The following is a 20587-nucleotide window of genomic DNA, read 5'->3' on the forward strand; positions in this document are numbered from 1 at the left end:
CAAATTTGAAAACTCTCCAGTAACTCTGGACAATTTGCTATCTCACTGATACATTAAAAATTCGCCAGAAAATGGGAACATAGAAAAGGCCTCCAAATGGTAACTGTTTTGTGCCAGCCTTCTCGAATCATTCCTATAGCTGAAAGGATCACTGTTGGTTGGGCTTAATGATCGTGTTTGAAGAATCTCTAGTTACCTGTTATTTCCTCTTCAATGTAAGTGTCCTAAAGTGTTTTCTCGGACAGCTTAAGGAATTAAAATAAATGTGATTCTTCTGAGTTGTGGGATAATTGGGTACTTTTTTTCTAAATAATTTCATAAGCAAAAAAAAAAGAGTAAAATTTCAGTTATTTATGAGTGTAAGAAAGTTCCAAGTCAAGAGCTCTTATTTAGGCATTCTTAGTGTCTGCTCTTTCTCTATTAGACTGTAGGCTTCCTGAAGGCAGAAGCTAGTGGATTCACTCATTCAGTCATCAGATATTGATAAAATATCTACTACATGCCAGATTCCGCATACAACAATAAGCCCACAGTGAGAGGAGAGGTTTAGAGAGAGAGAGAGAGAGAGAGATGTGTGAATCTGGCGACATCGTCACTGGGATGAAGGAAAGGTACACAGAGCTATAAGAATGTTGTAATAGGAGAGAGGAGTAAAATCAGGGAGATCAGGGAAGGTTTTCCTGACAGAGTAAGTACTATTTGGACTGAAGTCTGAAGGATAGGTAGTTTAAACCATTATGGGTGTGGAGGACTGGAGAGGTGACTGTTATGTCTAGGGACCCCATTCCAGGTGGGAATTACAGCATGTGCAAAGACCCTGCACAGAAAGAAATAAAACACTTTGAAGAACAGAGAGAAGACCACTTAACCAGCAGCATAGAGGGCAGGCGAGAATGTGCCAAGACACGAGGATAGAGTGGTACACAGGGGATAATTTATGAAGCACTACTGTGGCCAGATTCAGAATTTTTATTCTCTTTTTTTTTTTTTTTTTTGGATTTTTTTTTATTTTTATTTTTTACTTATGACAGTCACAAAGAGAGAGAGAGGCAGAGACACAGGCAGAGAGAGAAACAGGCTCCATGCACCGGGAGCCCGACGTGGGATTCGATCCCGGGTCTCCAGGATCGCACCCTGGGCCAAAGGCAGGCGCCAAACCGCTGCGCCACCCAGGGATCCCCCAGAATTTTTATTCTCAAGAAAAGGGAATCCACTGAATATGCAGGACTGTGGTAGGAGAGACTGGGTTTTAGGAAGATTCGACTGCTGTCGAGCACAGTCTGGAAGAACAAGGAGATTCATGCAGAATGGTCAGTTTGCTCTTGGAAGAGGACAAGTGGCAGATACCTGGATTGGCCTGGGGGTGGTCACAGTGGAGAGGTGTAGAAATCTTCCTGTTCCTACCCCCACAGCCTGAAAGGGTGCCTCCCACATAGCAGAACACACTTAAGTGTTTATTGACTGAATGCATCGAATGAATGTCATTAAGGCATTAGATTTATTTTCATGTATAAAAATAAAGTCCTTAAGAAGCCTTGATATGCGGGATGTATGGGTGGCTCAGTCGGTTAAGCATCTGCCTTTGGCTCAGGTCATGATCCCAGGGTCCTGGGCTCGAGTCTAGTGTCGAGCTCCCTACTCAGTGGGGAACTGCTTCTCTCTCACCCTCTGCCCTTCCTTCTGCTCATGCTCACTCGCACTCTCTCTCTAATAAATATTTTAAAAAAATAGGAACCCTAATATGAATATACCTGTGGCATCATCACTGTCCCTACTGGAGGCTTAGTTATGGATTCTGCTTCCTCTAAAACTGACTGAAAGGCTTAAGTGGGCTGTAACAGGAGGGCTTATATGTATTTTCTAACTGCCTTGACATGAGTAATCAAGATTTCTATTCAGCAAAAGTGGGAGAAAATGATGGGATTAAAAGCATTATTTCACTAGTTAACAAAGGGTCCTTGAAAATGGCCAATGGAACCCATACCACTTCTCAACTTGCCTGGGTCCTATCCATGTTCTAACCATTTTCTCAAATACTAGAGTGCACCAACTTACAATCACTGGTAAGCTTTCTGGAACTCAAACAGAAAGCCTATATATACAATGAAGATACTAATTTCTTTATTATTTTTTCCATAAGGTTTTTTAATGGATACACCAGAACTACTGTTCTGTGGGGGAACAGGGCTTATTCACCCTTTTTAAAAACTTACCTTCTTCAAATATAAAATGAAACGGTTTAAACACCTCAAAAAGATATAAGAACGATAAAAACATGACTGAGCTCTTTAATTCTTAGTGTCTCAATGTGTAGAAGGTATTTTAAAGTAGGTTAAAGATATACACAAATAGAAGTTCAAATTTGGGGAATCTTTAATATAGCAGAAAAGTCTTTCAACTACAGATGAAGTCTGGAGGTCTAGCGACAACTTGGTTGCCAGCTTGGAATAAACAGTCCATTACTCACCAAACCCTGAATTCCCGACAATTGCCACCATCAGGTCAAGTATTTTGTCTGTTGGCTTATGTTAACCCCTTGTGTCTCCAATCCCCCGTTCCTGATATGTTGAAGGTTAATGTGTATCTTTCTACGTCTTTACTTTCACTCACTGTTCTTAAGACACAAAGCTCAAATGTTTCTTTGCTAATCTCCATTTTTAACTATCTTAGTTTACCCTTACCTTAAGCCATGAACAGTTTTTAAAACTAAGTCAGTACAGGAAAAACATCTTGACCATCAGTGTCCTGTCTACCAGAATACGGAAAAATGATATCATGTAAAAAAAGGGAGAAAGGAAAAAATAAGAGATTAATAGGACTCTAAAAGACCACTATATATACATCATTAGGTCTCTCTCTTTAGGAAAATCCACAATGGCAGAACTGATACATCAAAAATAAATATATGGTATACCACTCCCATTTCATTCTGGAAATGGGTAGATTAAAAAGCCTTCGTCGTGCGGGTACTTTAAGTAGCCAACTCCCCTAGTGTAGTTCTTTTGGAGTTTGATTTATATAAATAAAAACTGTGGAGGGGTGCCTGGGTGCCTCAGAGGGTTAAGCATCTGCCTTCGGCTCAGGTCATGATCTCAGGGTCCTGGGATCGAGCCCACCATCGGGCTCTCTGCTCAGCAGGGTCTGCCTCTCCCTCTTTGTCTGCCTCTTCTCGGAGCTTGTGTGTTTGCTCATGCTCTCTCTCTCTCAAATAAATAAAGTCTGAAAAAAAAAAAAAAAACCCTGTGCAAATCAGACTAGGAATCCCTTAGATTAGAAAGCTGTAAAGTTACAGTTTCCACAGCACTTGAGCATTCATTATCTTATATTAGATCAGCTATGTGCAATTGATCTCAAAGATTGGTAGTCATTTTAACTTAGTTAAAAAAAAAAAAAGTTCAGAGAAGTCAAGTTCCTCATCCAAATCACTCAGCTGTTCTAGTTCCAAAGTCCTGTTCTAAAGTCAGGTTATAACCGTCAAGTATAAAGATAACATGGATAAGACTTAAGGATTCCAATCATTGGATGAGTCTGTATTAGAAAATGTGTAATTAACAAAGGCCTCTTGAGGTTTGTATTACTTTCCAGGCAAATGCCAAAGCAAATTTGAAACAATAAAAACAAGAGATGCTAGAATAATATGTAGAAGACACACAAATACACTTCTGAAGTAAATACATATAGTAGCTCTCCAGTAAATTCCTGTTAAAAATAATAGTATTTAAAGGCTGAGAGATTTAAGATACAATGCCTAAATGGAGTATCAATATCACATTGGGATGGAATGAATGCTAGTCTCAGTCCATACTGAGAGGTATGACAAGTGTTATTATGCATTTATATTCAATTACTAGACCCTTAAAAAACAAGGAGATTAAATAGGCAAAATTAACCCACAGTAATGGAGGTCTACATAGAGTTCCTTCGCAGAAGGTTATAAATTGGGAAATGGCCTAAGGGAGACATCTGAAATGCTGGATATGTTCTATATCTTAATCTGAGGAAATGGTATATAACCCATGGGTATATAACCCATATAACAACAAACTATATCATTAAGCTATCTTCAAGATTTGTGCACTTGTTCTATATATGGAACACCTCAAAAGTTTTTAAAAGGAAATTATAGTGAAACATAACACAGGAAACCAAGAATTTACAATACGCAAGAAGTCAGAAATATCACAACAGAAAGTATTACTATGCTCATTAATAAGAATGCAAACACTGCACTTAAGAAAAAGGGGTCCACATCAAAATGATATATAATAAGACAAATGGAGGACACTGGAATCCACTGTTACTACGAGAAAGTTGAAGAGTACATAACAATTCTGTCCACATAATTTCACAGAAATTTTTCTTTGTAGAAGAGAAGTCAAACAAATAGCAGTCAACTAGAAGTTATTTTGAAGATAATCTGCCCATTGATTTGGGATAACAGAAACATTAATGCCAAAACTCAGGCCATTTAAATGAAACATACCTTATTATGAAATTTAAGAGCATGTAGTACTGGATCTAATAAAATTAGCAACCAAACAGAGCTTTAAGGAATTATATCCAGAAACTATCATTTCTCAAAACATAGAAAGAATTTAAATGAGTGTATGTGTGTATCTTTACACACACACACACACACACACACACATACACATCTATCCTTCAGTTCATTCACTGTGGCTTTTAAAGAAATGACCTAATCCTTAGTTTTTCCTGTAAATGGAATTGCACTTACAATATTGGTATCAATACACTTGATATTTTACGACTGAAATTACCCCAACACTGTCTCATAACCGATAGCACACAGGGTTGAAATTTGCTTTTGTGACTTATAAAAGCAGATACAGAAATGAAAACACAAATTCTGCCAGCTATACTTGAGTCCTACTGCCCCAGAGCAAGGAGGATCTGTGGAAAGTGAGTGGCCGCCCTGCATGGCAGTCCAAAAGCAGGTGCTCAGGTGTGTGGACTTCAGTTATGTGAATTCTCAGACACAAAAACTGTCTCAAAAAGTCACTCTTGCCAAGTGAAGTCTTTGCCTCACTGTCTCTACTATGAAGCTCCAATGTCAGGAATGCAGTTAACATGTAAATCTGTAGTCAAGAGCATTAACAACAACAACAAAAAAAAGTGCAGTTAAATTTTTTTGATTTATGACAGCTCATTCTTTCACCTATTGGAAATAGACAAACAAGTTCAAGGGCCCAGTTCCTCTTTACCCCTCTGAAATAAAATATGGCAGAAGCTGCCACTTTCGTTCATGTTCTCCTTTATAATAAAACCTTTTGGTTTTCAAATGTGCTTCGGACCAGCATAAAAAAGTTACAGTCTTCAATTTCACCATAGTAATGCTACTTACAAACAACCTCGAGGACCTTACCTTGGCCTATGACGACCATGCATGCAGCCATGCAAACATGCATTCATGCAACATAGCAGCACACAACATAGTGCAAAACTGGCAAAGAAAACCAAGTGATGGCCATGCTCATATTTGTTTCAAGGGTCTCCTTACCAAATAGTGAAATCCTATGCCTGACAAGAACTCCAAGTTTGCAGAATAGGCTGAAGACAAAAGAAAAACAAAAGAGAAAAGGGGAAAAGGGGAGGGAAGGTAGAAAAGACAGGGAGAAATTAAAATAAAATAAATAAAAAAGAAGAAGAAAAGAAAAATAAACAGCTGATATATGAGCAGGAAAAAGCAACATGATGTCACGCAGAAAGAATCGATTCTCTGAGCAGAATGTGGAGTAAAGGTATTAAAGAAAGAATCTTTGAGTGCATATCTATAACAAACATGGTTAAAAAAGCACATATTATAAGTAAAGAAACCAAAAAAAATTTGAAAGCAAAGCTAATTAATATAAAAGCAATCTCTATGAATTCCACAAGAATATAACTACTCAAATACCACAAGGAAAACACTTGCATTTTATCTGCCCACATGTACCACATGTACCATGAAATCCTAGAATCTTTGTTATTGTTGTCATGGACATTATTTAAAACCAGAAGTATGGTGCTTTGGGCATAAAACGTTACTTTAAATTTCAGTATGTTTATCATTTGAACTTTCCTTTTTGTTCACACACCCCTTACACATATACCAAAGCATCCAGTGAATATGAATGCAGTGAAGTAGAGACAGAATTTGAACAGCTGATAATCACTCAGGGAAAAACGTTACAGATGGGATAACCAAGGCCTCTTAATGCTAAGGCTTGAGTTGAGTCTGTTTCTTATCTCTTTTAGACCAAGTTCCTATGTTTTTATGTCCTCCCTAGGATATAAGGGTGGCCTGCATTCAGCATTCAGCACGACAGCACTGTGTGTACGAACACTTACATCGGACCCCACAATCTGGGCAAGACCTGCTATTGTCCTGGCTTGTAATAAATCCACAGTCTGGTGGCCTCTTGCAGGTCTTACCTGGAATACCCGTCACTCACTTCCCTGCTACACTCCTCTCTACCCACCCCTCAGGATCTGGCACCACACAAGTCTACTGCAACAAGCTTTTGCTAATACCCAGGCTCCTTCACCACTCCCAGCCCAAGCTGAAAGAGTTCCCTTTCCAGCCTCTCTCAGGAGCCATTTGCAAATCTCTACCATGACACCTATTCTCCCATCTTACAATTGGTATGAGTTTCACATTTACCCACACACTCCTGAGCTCTCCGAGAGCATAGGCTCTGCATAGCCAGAACTTACCAAAGCTCTAGCCTTAACGATCCATTTGTACAGCACTACCCACACCCAGTTTGACTGTCCCAATAGCAGTGGCAGCGATATCCTGACCGTCCCATTTTGTATTGGAAAGCTATCCCATAAGCAGCAGTGTGCAGATGTACACTCACCAGGACTGGGGATACACACTACTCCATGGGCAAAAATGGAGTCACGTGCTCATGGCAGGATGGGAGAAAGGAGACAGAGAATGACATTTGTGACACTGACCTTCTTAACAGGAAGTTTTGGCTCTCATTTCTCATTTCAGTAACAATGTGGAATAACGTATTAATGAACATTGATTACACAGGGCATTGTATAGCTTTTCCAAGAGAACATACATTAACAAATGTGTAGATGGATTTGAGGTCTTGAGAAATCTCTTAGCAGTTCTGAAAGTTTTTAAAACAATGATCTGTTCAAGTAGATATTAGAATTTAAAATGAGACATTAGCCTCCTGCATTATTCATCCCTGTGCTATAATGTAAAGAAAAAAAGACAATGAAACAAAAGCAACTTTCTCCAGGTGCCCTCATCCGCTGAGCCTTATGCATGCCACCTTAACAAAGGTCTGTCTCCATCTGAAAGAGTCATTACTTCTTATAGTTGTACACATTTTGAATCCCTCTATGTACACCAACCTATTCTAAGCGATGTCTTTTACCTTTTACCGAGACTCTCTAGTACCAGCATGAAACATCCGGAGATAATTTTGCCCAATTCATCGAGACCTAGGACATTTTGCTGTGATGGAAAACAGAATTGCTCTGTATCCCATTCTGTTGGGTATTGAATGTCTGAGAGTCTGTCCAAGAAAGATGACTTCTTGCAGTAGCAGCTGCTTCTTAACTTGGGTGCTCTAATCAGCAGCCAATGTGCCACCAGAGGGAAATAAAGATATATAGAAAATCAGGTTCACCCAAAAGACATATTATGCCTCTTTCCTCTCCTGTGCCATCCTCTTTCAGAGTACAGTTTCTATACTGACTATAAGGTTTTATTAATGTAAGCTTTGACCTACAGTTTCTCCAAAAATATTTTCCATAATACTGTTATCCCCTTTCTGTATATCCCTTCATTACTAACATTCTTAAGAATTTATAACATATCTACACTTCTTTGGCTTTATGCCTTGCTTTGTAATTTTATCACTTCATTGCTTTACTGAAACACTCCCTAGATATTCTCAATACTTGCCAATCAGCAAATCTAATAAAACCTTTTCAACCTCCGTCCTGGAGAGCTCTCTAACATACTTGCCATCATCGACTATTTCAATCTGGGAAACCCTGAATTCTATTTTACAGCAATGCATTTCCCCCTTTTTCTCCCTCATTAATCATTCTCTATCTTCTTCAAAAACCCACTTCTGAAAGCCCTTCAGTTGGAATATTCTCCACGCTTTGGTATTCAGAACCATTTGCTCCTCTCTCCACTCCCCTTTCATCTGCTTTCAGAACTCTGAGCAGAACATGGATCCAGACAATCTCCCAATATGTCATTTCTTGCTCTGGTCCCTCCACGAACACCACTCTTTTCCAACTTCCTGCTGGACATTTCTAGCTGAAAGACCTGCTATTACTTCTACTTCCAATAATTCCTTAACCAAATTTAACCTCTTTTTCTCAAAACTAGTTACTCTGTTATTTCTTTTTTTGCTGTTGCCACCAATATTGTTACAATCACTCAGCATCGAAACCCAGCACCAGGTTGACCTCCTTTTTTCTACATGCTCTGTGGCTCAGTGCCATGTCCTGTGATTTTCTCTTGTCCATGCTTCATTTCCAGTACTCATCACAACTTACTAAGTGGTCAGCTCTGCATGTACGCAGGTACCCAGCTGCACTTTTAAGTGCACTCAAGTTAGGAACTGCATTGTTGTGTGTGTGTGTGTGTGTGTGTGTGTGTGAGTGTGTGTTTTGTCTCAAACTTAGGATGGCATTTTGCACATGGTAGGCATTCAGGAGTATGTGTTGAATGAATCAGTGGGTAGAACCACCTATTTGAGGAAGCATGTCTGTCTCAACAGCCTGCTTTACTGTCATGGCCTCCTAGCAAGCTGACTCTTCTCAATCTCACCTTTGCTGCCTGACTGCCCTATATCCCAGTGGTTTCATAGGGCTAATGAATTAAGTAAAAAAGATTAATTAAGAAAATTGAAAAGAAAAAAGGAAGATGCCTTATTCTGACAATTAATGTCAATTATAGTATTCCACAATCAATCTACATAACCCACATTTCCCCTAAATTACTATGTTCTACGCTCTTTATGTTGTTATCTACATGCAAATAGTTTCCCTTCTTAATCTACGACCTACATGTTTTTAAGATCAATTTTGAATGATCATGGCTTTCCTATATCTTTAGCTCATCCATACTCATCCAATGTGGTCTCACTTTACTTTGAATCCCACAGCACTGCATGTCTTTCTCCTAGCAGAATTATATTTATACTCACATACTTAGGTACTGCCAAGTAGACTCCCAGAGTGCAGAAGCCACCCTTATTCTTTTTCACAGATGTGATAGTATAGAAAAAGCTCAATACATGATTTCTAGTGCCAAGAAGTATCTAAACATCTAATGGAAACAACTCGTCCTTAAGTGTGCATGTTAACTCCAACCTACACAACTACTGCAACACACAATTGTTAAATACAAATTAATATTATCACTTCAGTGTCCAACATGTATATGAAGACATGACTGCTTATTCACAGTAGCAGGGCCAGCATTTTTTTTTTGTTGTATTTTATCCTGTTTTTAATTTTTTTTGCCCATTTTATTCACTGACATAATATTTAACTGAAGCGGTAAGAAATCACACATTTATAAATTTCAGTGATTTCATTTAAACATATCAAACAAAATTTTTAGTTGGTTTTTGTTACTGAGATGGTGATTCCAGTGGTTTTGAAATACATTTTTATGCTTATAAAAGATTTTTCATTTTAAAAACTTTAAAAATATATAAAAGTTGTGAGGGCGATCTGGCTGTGACATCTGTCACCCCATTGATCGCCAGGATTGATTCGGCTGATCTGGCTGGCTAGGCGGGTGTCCCCTTCCTCCCTCACCGCTCCATGTGCGTCCCTCCCGAAGCTGCGCGCTCGGTCGAAGAGGACGACCGTCCCCGATAGAGGAGGACCGTTCTTCGGTCAAGGGTATACGAGTAGCTGCGCTCCCCTCCTAGAACCTCCAAACAAGCTCTCAAGGTCCATAATGGGAAAAGTAAAATTTGCCAACCCTCTTTCCAGGAGGTGAAGAAAAAATAAGATGAAATTATGGAAAATATTTTGGTGCAGTGTTGATAAAGAAGCGGCATCTTGGGCCCCCAAACCACATCAACTGAAGCTAGCACAGAACAGCAATGCTTTTCTGATTTATTCTATGAGGGAAAATTGGGCAAAGGAAAATTAGTTACTTCTGTCCTCAGGGAACAGTTCTAAGAATGAAAACATAATAGAGACAAAACATGATATGGGAGAAGGGAAAGAGCAGAATGTGCATAATTTTATCTGTATTTTTTTCCTATATCCTCTGAGTACATTGTCTCTTAATTTATGTAACCGAATGACATCTAAATCAACAGCAATTCAGTGAACAAAGCTGCTCTTACAAAAGGCCACTCTGACCCAGGGAGGGCTCGGAGACCTTGCACTAGCCTTGGGTGCAAGGTGTTTAAAGGTAACTTGTTGCCTTAGCATTTTCTAGCCGCTGAGACATTCCAGTCCACTGGGGATGATGGGCCTGTGAAATGAGGGGGGATGGGCCTCTCTCTCCTGGGGAAAGAGGTAAAAAGACCATGCCAAAGAGATAGGGGGAGGGGACTCATATCTTGGAAAGTAGCCTCTCACTCCTTTTTTTTTTCTGGTAACAAAGCTGGTGGAAACAAAGTGTGCTACTGGATGGATTCTCTATTTCTTTATAATTGCTGTTACCAACTTCACAGGAAGATCATCATTTGAAGAAGTTTGGAATGGTTTTTTAGCCCTGTTGCAATCTTATATCACATGATATCACAGATCATTAAAGTCAAATCTGCTTTGTCAAGGTTATTTGCTTTTATAGAAATTTTTTTCAAACACAATCTAAAAGTTTGGTATGGACTCCTGTGCAGTTTGATAATACAGAAATAGATTTGCTGAATAATCGATTCTCATGAGTCCTAAATTTTGGCAGAATTTTTGAAAAATCAGACTTGAAATACCCAGAAGAACCACCAATAATCTACAAGGAATACTTGGGTTTAAACCCAAGAAATACTTGGGTTTAAACAGAAACTAAGATGCCAGCTTGAGTGGTGTGAGGGGAAATCTTCAGAAAGCACATATTTTTATGTCATTTTCTTCCAAGATGGGTCATTATTTTCAAGCAAACATCGAAAAACAGAATTTCTGTAAGTGGGGTCTTGCCCTCAAGAAAAATGCCTTTATTTTTCAACAGTTTCACAAAAATAATAGATTCAGAGAAATTTTTTTTATTTTTTATTTTTTTGATTCAGAGAATTTTTAAAGAAAGTTATATTCATCACAAATACTAATCTAGTGATGCTTCTACTTGTGGATTCTGTATCGAGTGCCTTATTCCTATTATTCAGCATTATATTTAGCAGCAAAATAAAAGACAAGACTCAACATGTAGAACACATATATTAAGTTGCAGAGAGCATCCTCACAGTGTTTGGTTCCAAAGGGCCCAGGGGACAGGGACCCTGGGTGGGCACCCTGCATGTTCCCACCTTAGGATTCCCAGCAGCTCTTTTTCAAATGCAAATACACTTCACTCAACAACAATCTTTATTTTGTGTGGCTGTTTTATTTTGTGTAGCTGTTTACCTCGTCACCATTTCTTTCTCCTTGTTTGATGCATGTCCTCCAGAACAGAGAGGTCTGCTTGCTGCAGATAAGAAGTATAAGCGATGGTTTTTGAAATATTGATCAATTAAAGGAAGAACCACCTGAAAGAAAAGAAAAGAGAAGAGATCTACACAGTGGGCTGAGGCTCTGGAGTAGCCCGAGTTCTCCCCACAGCCAGCAGGTCCTCTGGTAGCTCACCCTATCTCCAGTCCCTGTATAGCCACACATTGGCACATGTGTGGGACATGACATGGTTACTGGGAATGTTCCACATTTTCAACAGCGTGGAATTACTTTCCTATCTTTTCAAAAATGAAATATCCTTAGTATTTTCATATAATATAGTTCAGTGCCCAATAGGTTCAGAAATAATCAACAACTACCATTTATTGAGTCTCTATTATGTGTGGAGATTGCAATTGATGTCCTATCATTTCATTTTCCCCAACAACTACTCTGTGCGGTAGGTGTCATCATCCCTATTTTCTAGGTATTAAACTCAGGTGCAGAAAGTGAGTGACTTCCTCCAAGTCACATTGCCACTTACCTACCTCACTTCTTACCTGGCCTATCTCAAAGCCCACTTGCCATTCCTAGATGCTAATCCTGCTGGCCTGGGGCGAATTCCTCCTCTTCACCCTGTGCACTCACACCATGAGGCTTTGCACAAACCATTCCCGGTATCTGAAATGTTCTTCCATAAGTCCATAACCCTATAACCCATTCACTCCACTCCTGCAGACCTCAGCCCAGTGGTGCTCCATCAGATAATCTTTCATTGATTGCCTCAACTAGATAAAATCCCCATATTCTCTGTTCTTGAGAGAGAAAAAAAAAAAAAAACTTGATTTTGCAAAAAAGCATTTGCAAAACAACTAAATTTTGAGTTAGTCTCTCTCCATAAGAGTTTATAAGGTATATAAGAACAACAGACATGCTGTGTTTGTTTCCCATTATTGCTCTTTCCTGGCCTCTATGACTACTCTTTGCTCTGTTTTGTTTACTCCTGGATCACTAGCACTTAGGATTTTGTGGCACCCATTAGATAAATATCTGTTAAAAAATAAATGAGAAAAGTAATAATATCTGGCACTATCAGTTTTTAGACTCAAGTCTGTCTGATTACATTTCCCCCCATGATGTTGTATACCATATTTATATATAATAGCAAAATACAATTTTTTTGTGATTTTCCTAGAAAGTTGCAACATTGCCTGAACTTAGTGATGACACATAATAGCTACTCAACAAATACGTGAATGAATAAGTCAAAGACTCAGAAGAAATTAAACCACATGAGGCATCTGCAAATAAAATCACTAGGGGTGCTGAGGATATAGACAGGGCAAGATAAGAATGTATTTCAAACGTGTGGTTAGAGGCCATGAATACAGCCTTTGTAATAATTGGCTATTAGAGGGACTATAACCCAGTAGGACAAGATAGCTAGCAATATGTAGCCCAATACAAACTAAGATGGTAGGGTATAGATTCTGAGCACTATACGGAGTGGAAAGAAAAGACAAGAGGAATCTCCCTTACAGTAAAGGGCACAATTCTGAAAACGTAATAAAAGCCAAATATTAATCAATTGAAGTAATGTGCCTTTTTGCAAATGATCTATAGTAACCACCAAATGCAAGTACTCTGAAAGTAAATTGACTGAAATCATTAAGTCTTCAGGTTAATGCCAATACACCATAAACAGGAAAACTTCCCAAGGGCATTCTGTGTCCATGAGAGCAATCCCTGGGATGTAGGCTAATACCTGACAGAGACTAGGCACACAACACATGCTGAGTAAATGAATTATACAATATTGTTGAACGAACCCAGTGTGGAGAATCTGCAACACTTTGGCTCCTTCCCTTACTGGCTGAAAGAAAGTCATGAATGTTCCAGGCAAAGAGCAGACTATTGATAAATTCTTAATAAATGGAATGACTAATAAAAATGGGTATACTTTATACTATATAAACAATTTATTCTCTTTGATCCTCAGTTTTCTCATCTGTAAACTGAGTAGGACAAAGGTCCCACAATAGAGATTATGCAGTAAAGCTTATAATGTAAAACTTTTAAAATTTGTAATTTATAAATTAACAAATGCTTTTCCTCTTTATAAAAAAATGCTCATAAATTTTTAAATCCTAACAACAATCAAATATTAAGAAGTAGACATGTTTCTTCTATGTCATTTGATAAAAGCCCCCCCCCAAAAGGGGACTTAATTGGACTCCATATAGATGGAAGTGATTTGAGAATTAAGATAGGAAGAACAGTGAGTTAAATAAAGTAAGACCAAGTGTCCTAGCAGCAAATTTAATCTCACATGATTCATGCAGTTCTTTTTGTGCCACAGAATATTTACTTGTCATAGAATTCACATTTGTAGACCAGTACACTCTGGAAAGAGTCAAAGACCTAGAGAGTACATTTTGTAAATAAATATATTGAAGCAAAAACAAAATGGATCGTATACTGTACTTTAGCAAAGAACTTGATTTCTTGTTCATAAGGGAAATGTTCTCCTTTGCTTCTGCCGCCACCATCTGTAGATACAAAGAGTTGCTAGGAACATGTTTCACTTCAAATATTACAAAACATTCACCCAAAATGCAACATTTAGAACACACTGTTAAATGTGTTACCCTGGTAAACTGAACACAGAAAGCTGTCCAAAATACCAAGGCTAACTTTATTCAGCAGGATAATAATTTTTAAAAAGGATTTTAAAAAGGTACCCAGGTGGCTTAGTCAGTGAAGCATCTACCTTTGGCTCTGGTCATGATCTCAGGGTCCTAGGATCAAGTCCTGCATCAGGCTCCCTGCTTAGTGAGGAGTCTACTTCTCCCTCTCCCTCTGCCCCTCCCCCTACTTGTGTGCTCTCTCTCTCTGTCAAATATAAATAAAATCTTAAAAAAAAAAAGAGGCATTTGAGGATTTCTTTTAAAAAAAAAGGATTAAAAAATACTCAAACCAAAATAAAAAATTTATTGAGGATAGCCCATTGATGTGGTTAAGAGCAGACACATGCTGGTTTAGCTTTATGATCTTGTAGGGGGAAAACTGGAATAAAATAAAGTAAAAAATCCTACATTTTCTTTCATTAAGAAAGTATGAGAGCAGCCAGTACTAACTCAGTAAACGAAACTGGTGAGATTTTTAACCTTGGCCTCTGATAAAGTAGTTACTTAGTAATTAAAAGTTATATTATTAATGTACCAACTAAAAGGCTGCAGGAAGCCAGCTTGGGATGGGAGGGAGGATCACAACCATAATATCAGATTTGAAAATTAACATGCTGCTCAGGAACAAAGAAACTGTCACAAGACAATTTTCATAAGCAAAACAAAGACACCCAAATTTTCCCCATGGTTTAGAAAATGCTTTTGAGGTTAAGAACTGATTGACCTAATGCATTTAGCTTAGAAGTGGCCTTCTGCACCTCCTTCATGCATACAGAGGAGGCTTCATGCTTATAGAAGATGTAACCATAACTCTAACAAACCAAGATTACATGCAGAACACATTGAGGAGAAAAAAAAATATCAATATTGGATATAAAGTTTTAGTAAAATTTGAAAGCAGAGTTTCACTATTTTATAACAATCAAACTTGTTCCTGAAAAAATTATGTGTAAATAGAAATAAAAGCAATTAGAGATCTCTCTCTTTTTTAAAGACTTTATTTATCTATTCATGAGAGACACACAGAGAGAAGCAGAGACAGAGGGAGAGGGAGAAGCAGGCTCCATGCAGGAAGCACGACTGGGACTCGATCCTGGGTCCAGCCCAGCATCACGCCCTGGGCTGAAGATGGCACCAAACCGCTGAGCCACCCAGGCTGCCAGGAGATATCACTTATTAAGTCTGACACATAGGTTTGGGATAATTTTCTAGGAAATTTAGATAATATTTTGTAATATTGGAGCAATGCTCTTTTTATGAATAAGTAAAAGAAAACTATGCCTTTTTTATACTCACAGATTTCAGTCTTCTATCACTTTTACATTAAATCTCCCTCAAGAATATTATGCAAAAAGGCTGGATCCATTTAAGGGACTTTCTCATATACACTATAAAAACTACGTCAACACAAGTTTTGCACATAGCTAAATATGCTAACATTTCAAGGAATTAAATAGGAAATATCCTACTTCTTTACATTATGCATTTTAACAAAATGCTTATGTGCAAAATACTGATGGAGAGAATATGATCTAGATGTAAAACAAAAATCAGAAAAAGGCATATGTATATTCTTACTATGGCCATTAGCCTCAGATGTGTTGCAAAGGCAGTAAATTTAAAGATAAAAGAAGGCATTACAGAAGTTTCATTTGCAGTGACAATAAAAAATGGAAATTAAACTAAGTGTAGGGATCCCTGGGTGGCGCAGCGGTTTGGTGCCTGCCTTTGGCCCAGGGCGCGATCCTGGAGACCCAGGATCGAATCCCACATCAGGCTCCCGGTGCATGGAGCCTGCTTCTCCCTCTGCCTATGTCTCTGCCTCTCTCTCTCTCTCTGTGACTATCATAAATAAATAAAAATTAAAAAAATAAAATAAAATAAACTAAGTGTAAACAATCCCAGCTCTGCTCTTCTAACAGAGTTCTCAGTTACAGTCATCTGAAAAGGGAACACGTGACATTGACCATGATAAAAACCTTAATTTCTTGGGCTCTGTACTGACCTAGCTTCACTTTCTCCCCACTGTTAAGTTTGTAAGACCCTGTACCCTGTGGAAAGAATGAAATGCACTAAGTGGGTGAATTCGCAGCAAGGTTTTCCCTCTGCACAAACACTGGTTTATTCAGAAACGTCTGTATGATGTGGATAAAATCCAAGCACATTTACCCTTCAAATGTGTGTTTCTGTCATCTATGTTTCTGTTTCATGTCATATACTTTTAAATGTGCCTGAGAAATTTCAGTATTTAACTATATGCATGAAAGCTTCAAAAACTCACCATGGTCTCATTAATTTTTTGGATCATATTTCAGTAAGTGAGACTAATCTGGCTACTTTTCAGGGTGACTCATAAATCATATTTTAAAAAATATCATTGTATGAGCTACAAAGGGATTACAAATCCTAAATTAGTTTGCATGATTGGCTTTTGTGAAAAAGACAGTTAAGAAGAGAGCCAAAGTATAGCATTTGGCTGCAGATAATGAGCAGATTGAGAGAGAAGGAAGTTCTTTAAGAGAACAATACTTAACTGGAAAATCTTTATTTTTTTTATTTTATTTTTTTTATGATAGTCACACAGAGAGAGAGAGAGAGAGGCAGAGACATAGGCAAAAGGAGAAGCAGGCTCCATGCACTGGGAGCCCGATGTGGGATTTGATCCCGGGTCTCCAGGATCGCGCCCTGGGCCAAAGGCAGGCGCCAAACCGCTGCGCCACCCAGGGATCCCTGAAAAATCTTTAATCACATTTAGGATACAGGAGACCAGAAACAAGAAAAAGCCAGACTCGAAATTCTATGAACTGATGTGCCAAAAACTAAGTCCTAAATCCTAAGAAAATAATATCAAAAAGAGCCCTTGGTCAGGATCTGCTAGTGGAGGATGTGTTTACTGCTAAGTTACCTAGGACTATGGGCCCTGAACAAGTAAAAAGCAGAAAGAATAAGGATCTAAAAAAATAAAAACAAGAAAAAAGAAAATAAAAAGATAATCACCATAACACACTTGTTTTCCAAAGGGGACAAATTCTATCTGAATCCTTAATCCTTCTACCTTAATACCAGTGGCTGGAGAGTGATCTGACATGAAGCTCACTAATTCACAACTCAAATTTTAAGTCAATAGTGTCAAGGACGATCATTAAATAAGATGGAAGAAGAGGCTGTCTTGAAAATCTGTTCTGAATCTAAGATTTTAAAAGAAAGAATTCTTTTCACATGCAGGTAGTAGCATTGGGCCACATTGGGAAGAGGTCTTCCATTTTATTTAAGGGGATAATAAAATGTTCTACTTCGCAGATACTCTAGTATGAGCATGTGTCCCTACAAAGGCCTTCACATTGACTTGAAAGTTTAGGGATCCACAGAGTTTCAATTTTTTTAGGAGCATGGCAATTAATTTTAAATTAGAAAGATAAAGAAAGATTTTACAGTGTCCATCCAATGTGTCTAACCAGTGTGACGTCTGTGCAGTGTCTTTCAAAATAAGAAATCAATGCCAATAAACATTAGAAGAAGAAAAGAATGGTGTGTTCGATATTTTTTTAGATTTTCTAAATTTACCCATCCCTAAGAATGTGTCTGCCTACTGACCATTAGACTCTGTTAAGTAATAGGATGGAGAGGCAGTGTTTATACTACCAGAGAAAAAACCAAAACCAGCCTGGCAGTCTGTGCTATACCTTGATGTTATCAACATTAAGAATAACAAAACCTAGACTAAGTAATAGGATGATGGTACCTACCAAACTCCAGGATATACTGATGGGCTTCATCCACATAGCGAATGAGTTGCTGAAGGAAGCTGTAGGCAAATCGTTTCTCAATGGAAGGTGTGTCCAATTCCAGGTCCTTAAACCCCCTAGAGCAGCAAAAATGAAATATTGAAACCAGGTCCGACAAAGACTATTTGAAGGTACAATTCTGCTTAAAAAGTATATATGGTATATATAAAAATATTATCTCATCTCCTTGTAGCTAAAGGCAAAAGTGAGATTTAGTATAGAAGGGATACTTTGCATCTGATATAAAACTGTAGAGAATAATTCTATTATCATGCAAAAAATGTCACCTTTAGAGAAACAGAGGGTCACTTTTGCCAAAAATTGTTGCCTAAATGATGGATTGGATTTAACCTAAGTAGTGAAAGGTACCAGTTAGTAGCAAACAGCCAAGGACATTAATGTTTCTGAGGTGTATGTTTTGAACATACTAAATAGTAGCTCTAAGGTGTAAAGGGACCACTGAATCATTTTCAGCATTAAATCTGACAGGGATATTTCAACATCCAGTCTTTATAACAGGAATGTACAATGGCAGACGTGCTTTTACCTGGATACAGCATAGCCATTGATTTGCAAGAACTTGAGGATGTCCTGTGCTTTTTCCCTGTCCTTGGCTTTCTCTTTGGCTGTCAGCGTATCATAAGGTACCAGCAGGGGATGATTTCCACCTCCTAAGAGCATGCCAAAACAAGAACACAGCACTGTCATTAGAAAATAATCTGAAATGTGATAGAGTGGCATATTATGCGATCGTACTTAACTTCTGGCATCTTCCTATTACACAGAGTATATACAAGTCATATAAGGCTCTTGCCTCTCCAGTGCCTTTAATGTCCCAATTAATTTAGGAAACTGTTCATATACTGTACATATGCCTTCTAAGAGGCAATTAATATATGGACATGCAGGCATTTGTGATATCAAGTGCCAGTGACATCTGCAATTGCACGAGAAGGGAGAAGATGTGTTCCCTTCTTCATTCAAACAAACTCTCAAGATGGGCTGCATAAAAATACTTGCTAAAACATGCACAGCTTGAACTAGCAAAAGTATAGGACATGTTTCAAGGGATAAGCTTCATTTTCCACCACTGAGAGAAGAAAAGGTCTTAAATATGGAATTTTTAGTATGCTTCCCAGATCAAACAGTACTTTATAGTCACATATTCTACACAAACCTAAATTCAGGTTAACCTAAAAGCTAATCTCTCTTAAATATCTAATACGAGTAGCATACATACTTGACTGATTAAAACTTCTAGCAAGCATCTAGATTTCTAGTTTACCTATTTTAGTGAAAAATACAAAAAAAAGCATCCTTTTAGATTTAAAAATCCTAGAAAATTTCTGAAATTTAAAAAAATTCTAGAAAAATTCTGAAATAAATAAAAAACTAATTAATGAAAATGTATGTATAAAGTTACAGAGTTTGTAAAAATTTTTGTGGAACTTATAAAAGTTTCAGAAAATGCACTGGTAATTCCAGATGTAAAGATCTGGTGAGCAGCATCAGAGTGAACAGCAATGGTGTGCCCCCAGTGTAAAGTTTATAAAAACATATGGGGATATGTGTTCAGTGGGATGCTGAAATTCCTTGAAACAAAACTGCTGTGGGCATTCCAGAAAAAAAGTACTTAAAAATGAATACTTGGTTTGAATTATGGTGACAACATAGAGTCTATTAGATCGGTGTCCAATATGATGTCGCCAGGAGCCACTAAAAAAAAATCATAGACATAATGTCCCTGCGCTTGAAATAACCAAACAAAAAGGGAAAGAAGATGTCACGTTTTCCTGGAGTTTGCGGAGCCTGAGCTTCCACAGAAATGCAATCACACGCTGAGCTTTCTCACCATTAGGTGGCACTATACTACCATAAATGCAAAGGGACAGTCTGCAGCTACCAAGCCAGCAAACACTATGCGTTTTAAATAACTTCGGTTATTTCATAGTTTGATATTAATAGTGTCAAGTATAATGCAATCATCAGAAGACAATAGAAACAAACATTCTGTGTATAGCAAGAAGGGTATAGAACAAATTTGACTTCTCCCATAATCAAAGATAAAACGGGATGTTTTATGAAAAAAAATTTTTGTAAATCAAACATCGAATTTAATCATCCTGAAATCATCTCCTATTTTGAACTACACTATTGTATTTAGTCCTTTCTTCCTAGAAAATTGTATTAATTTGGCAACCACAATAATTTTGGGGTCAGATACCAATAGGTTACTCAAGGAGAGAGAGAGGGCAGAAGAGAAAATAAAGAGCCCAGGATAGGGTGGACACTAAAGTGTGCAGCCCCTGAACTGATTCTTTTAAGTGTCTAGGTGTGTGACAGGCTTTAAATGACTTTCTCTTTCTACTGTCTTATTGCTCCTGACTTCCCATGCTCCCCTATTGCTCTCTCCTCCCCTTCTTTCCTCAATCTCTCTCTCTCTCTTTCTCTCTCTCTCTCTCTCACACACACACACATACACACACACACACACACACACCATAGGCACTTCCCACATGC

General features: G+C 38.0%; 1 protein-coding gene across 1 annotated transcript in view; it reads right to left on the reverse strand.

The window, feature by feature from the left end:
• Nucleotides 1–20587, reverse strand: part of RYR2 (ryanodine receptor 2) — a 753550-nt gene that overhangs the window by 133504 nt on the left and 599459 nt on the right. The window contains exons 60-64 of the mRNA XM_072822940.1: nt 18615–18738; nt 18029–18144; nt 14080–14144; nt 11572–11693; nt 5519–5568 (exon numbers count right to left, since the gene is read on the reverse strand). Coding sequence (XP_072679041.1) covers nt 5519–5568; nt 11572–11693; nt 14080–14144; nt 18029–18144; nt 18615–18738 — 477 coding nt within the window. The remainder of the gene's footprint in view (nt 1–5518; nt 5569–11571; nt 11694–14079; nt 14145–18028; nt 18145–18614; nt 18739–20587) is intronic.

Source organism: Canis lupus, chromosome 4 (genome assembly GCF_048164855.1).
Source record: "Canis lupus baileyi chromosome 4, mCanLup2.hap1, whole genome shotgun sequence".
Taxonomy (NCBI): Eukaryota; Metazoa; Chordata; class Mammalia; order Carnivora; family Canidae; genus Canis; species Canis lupus.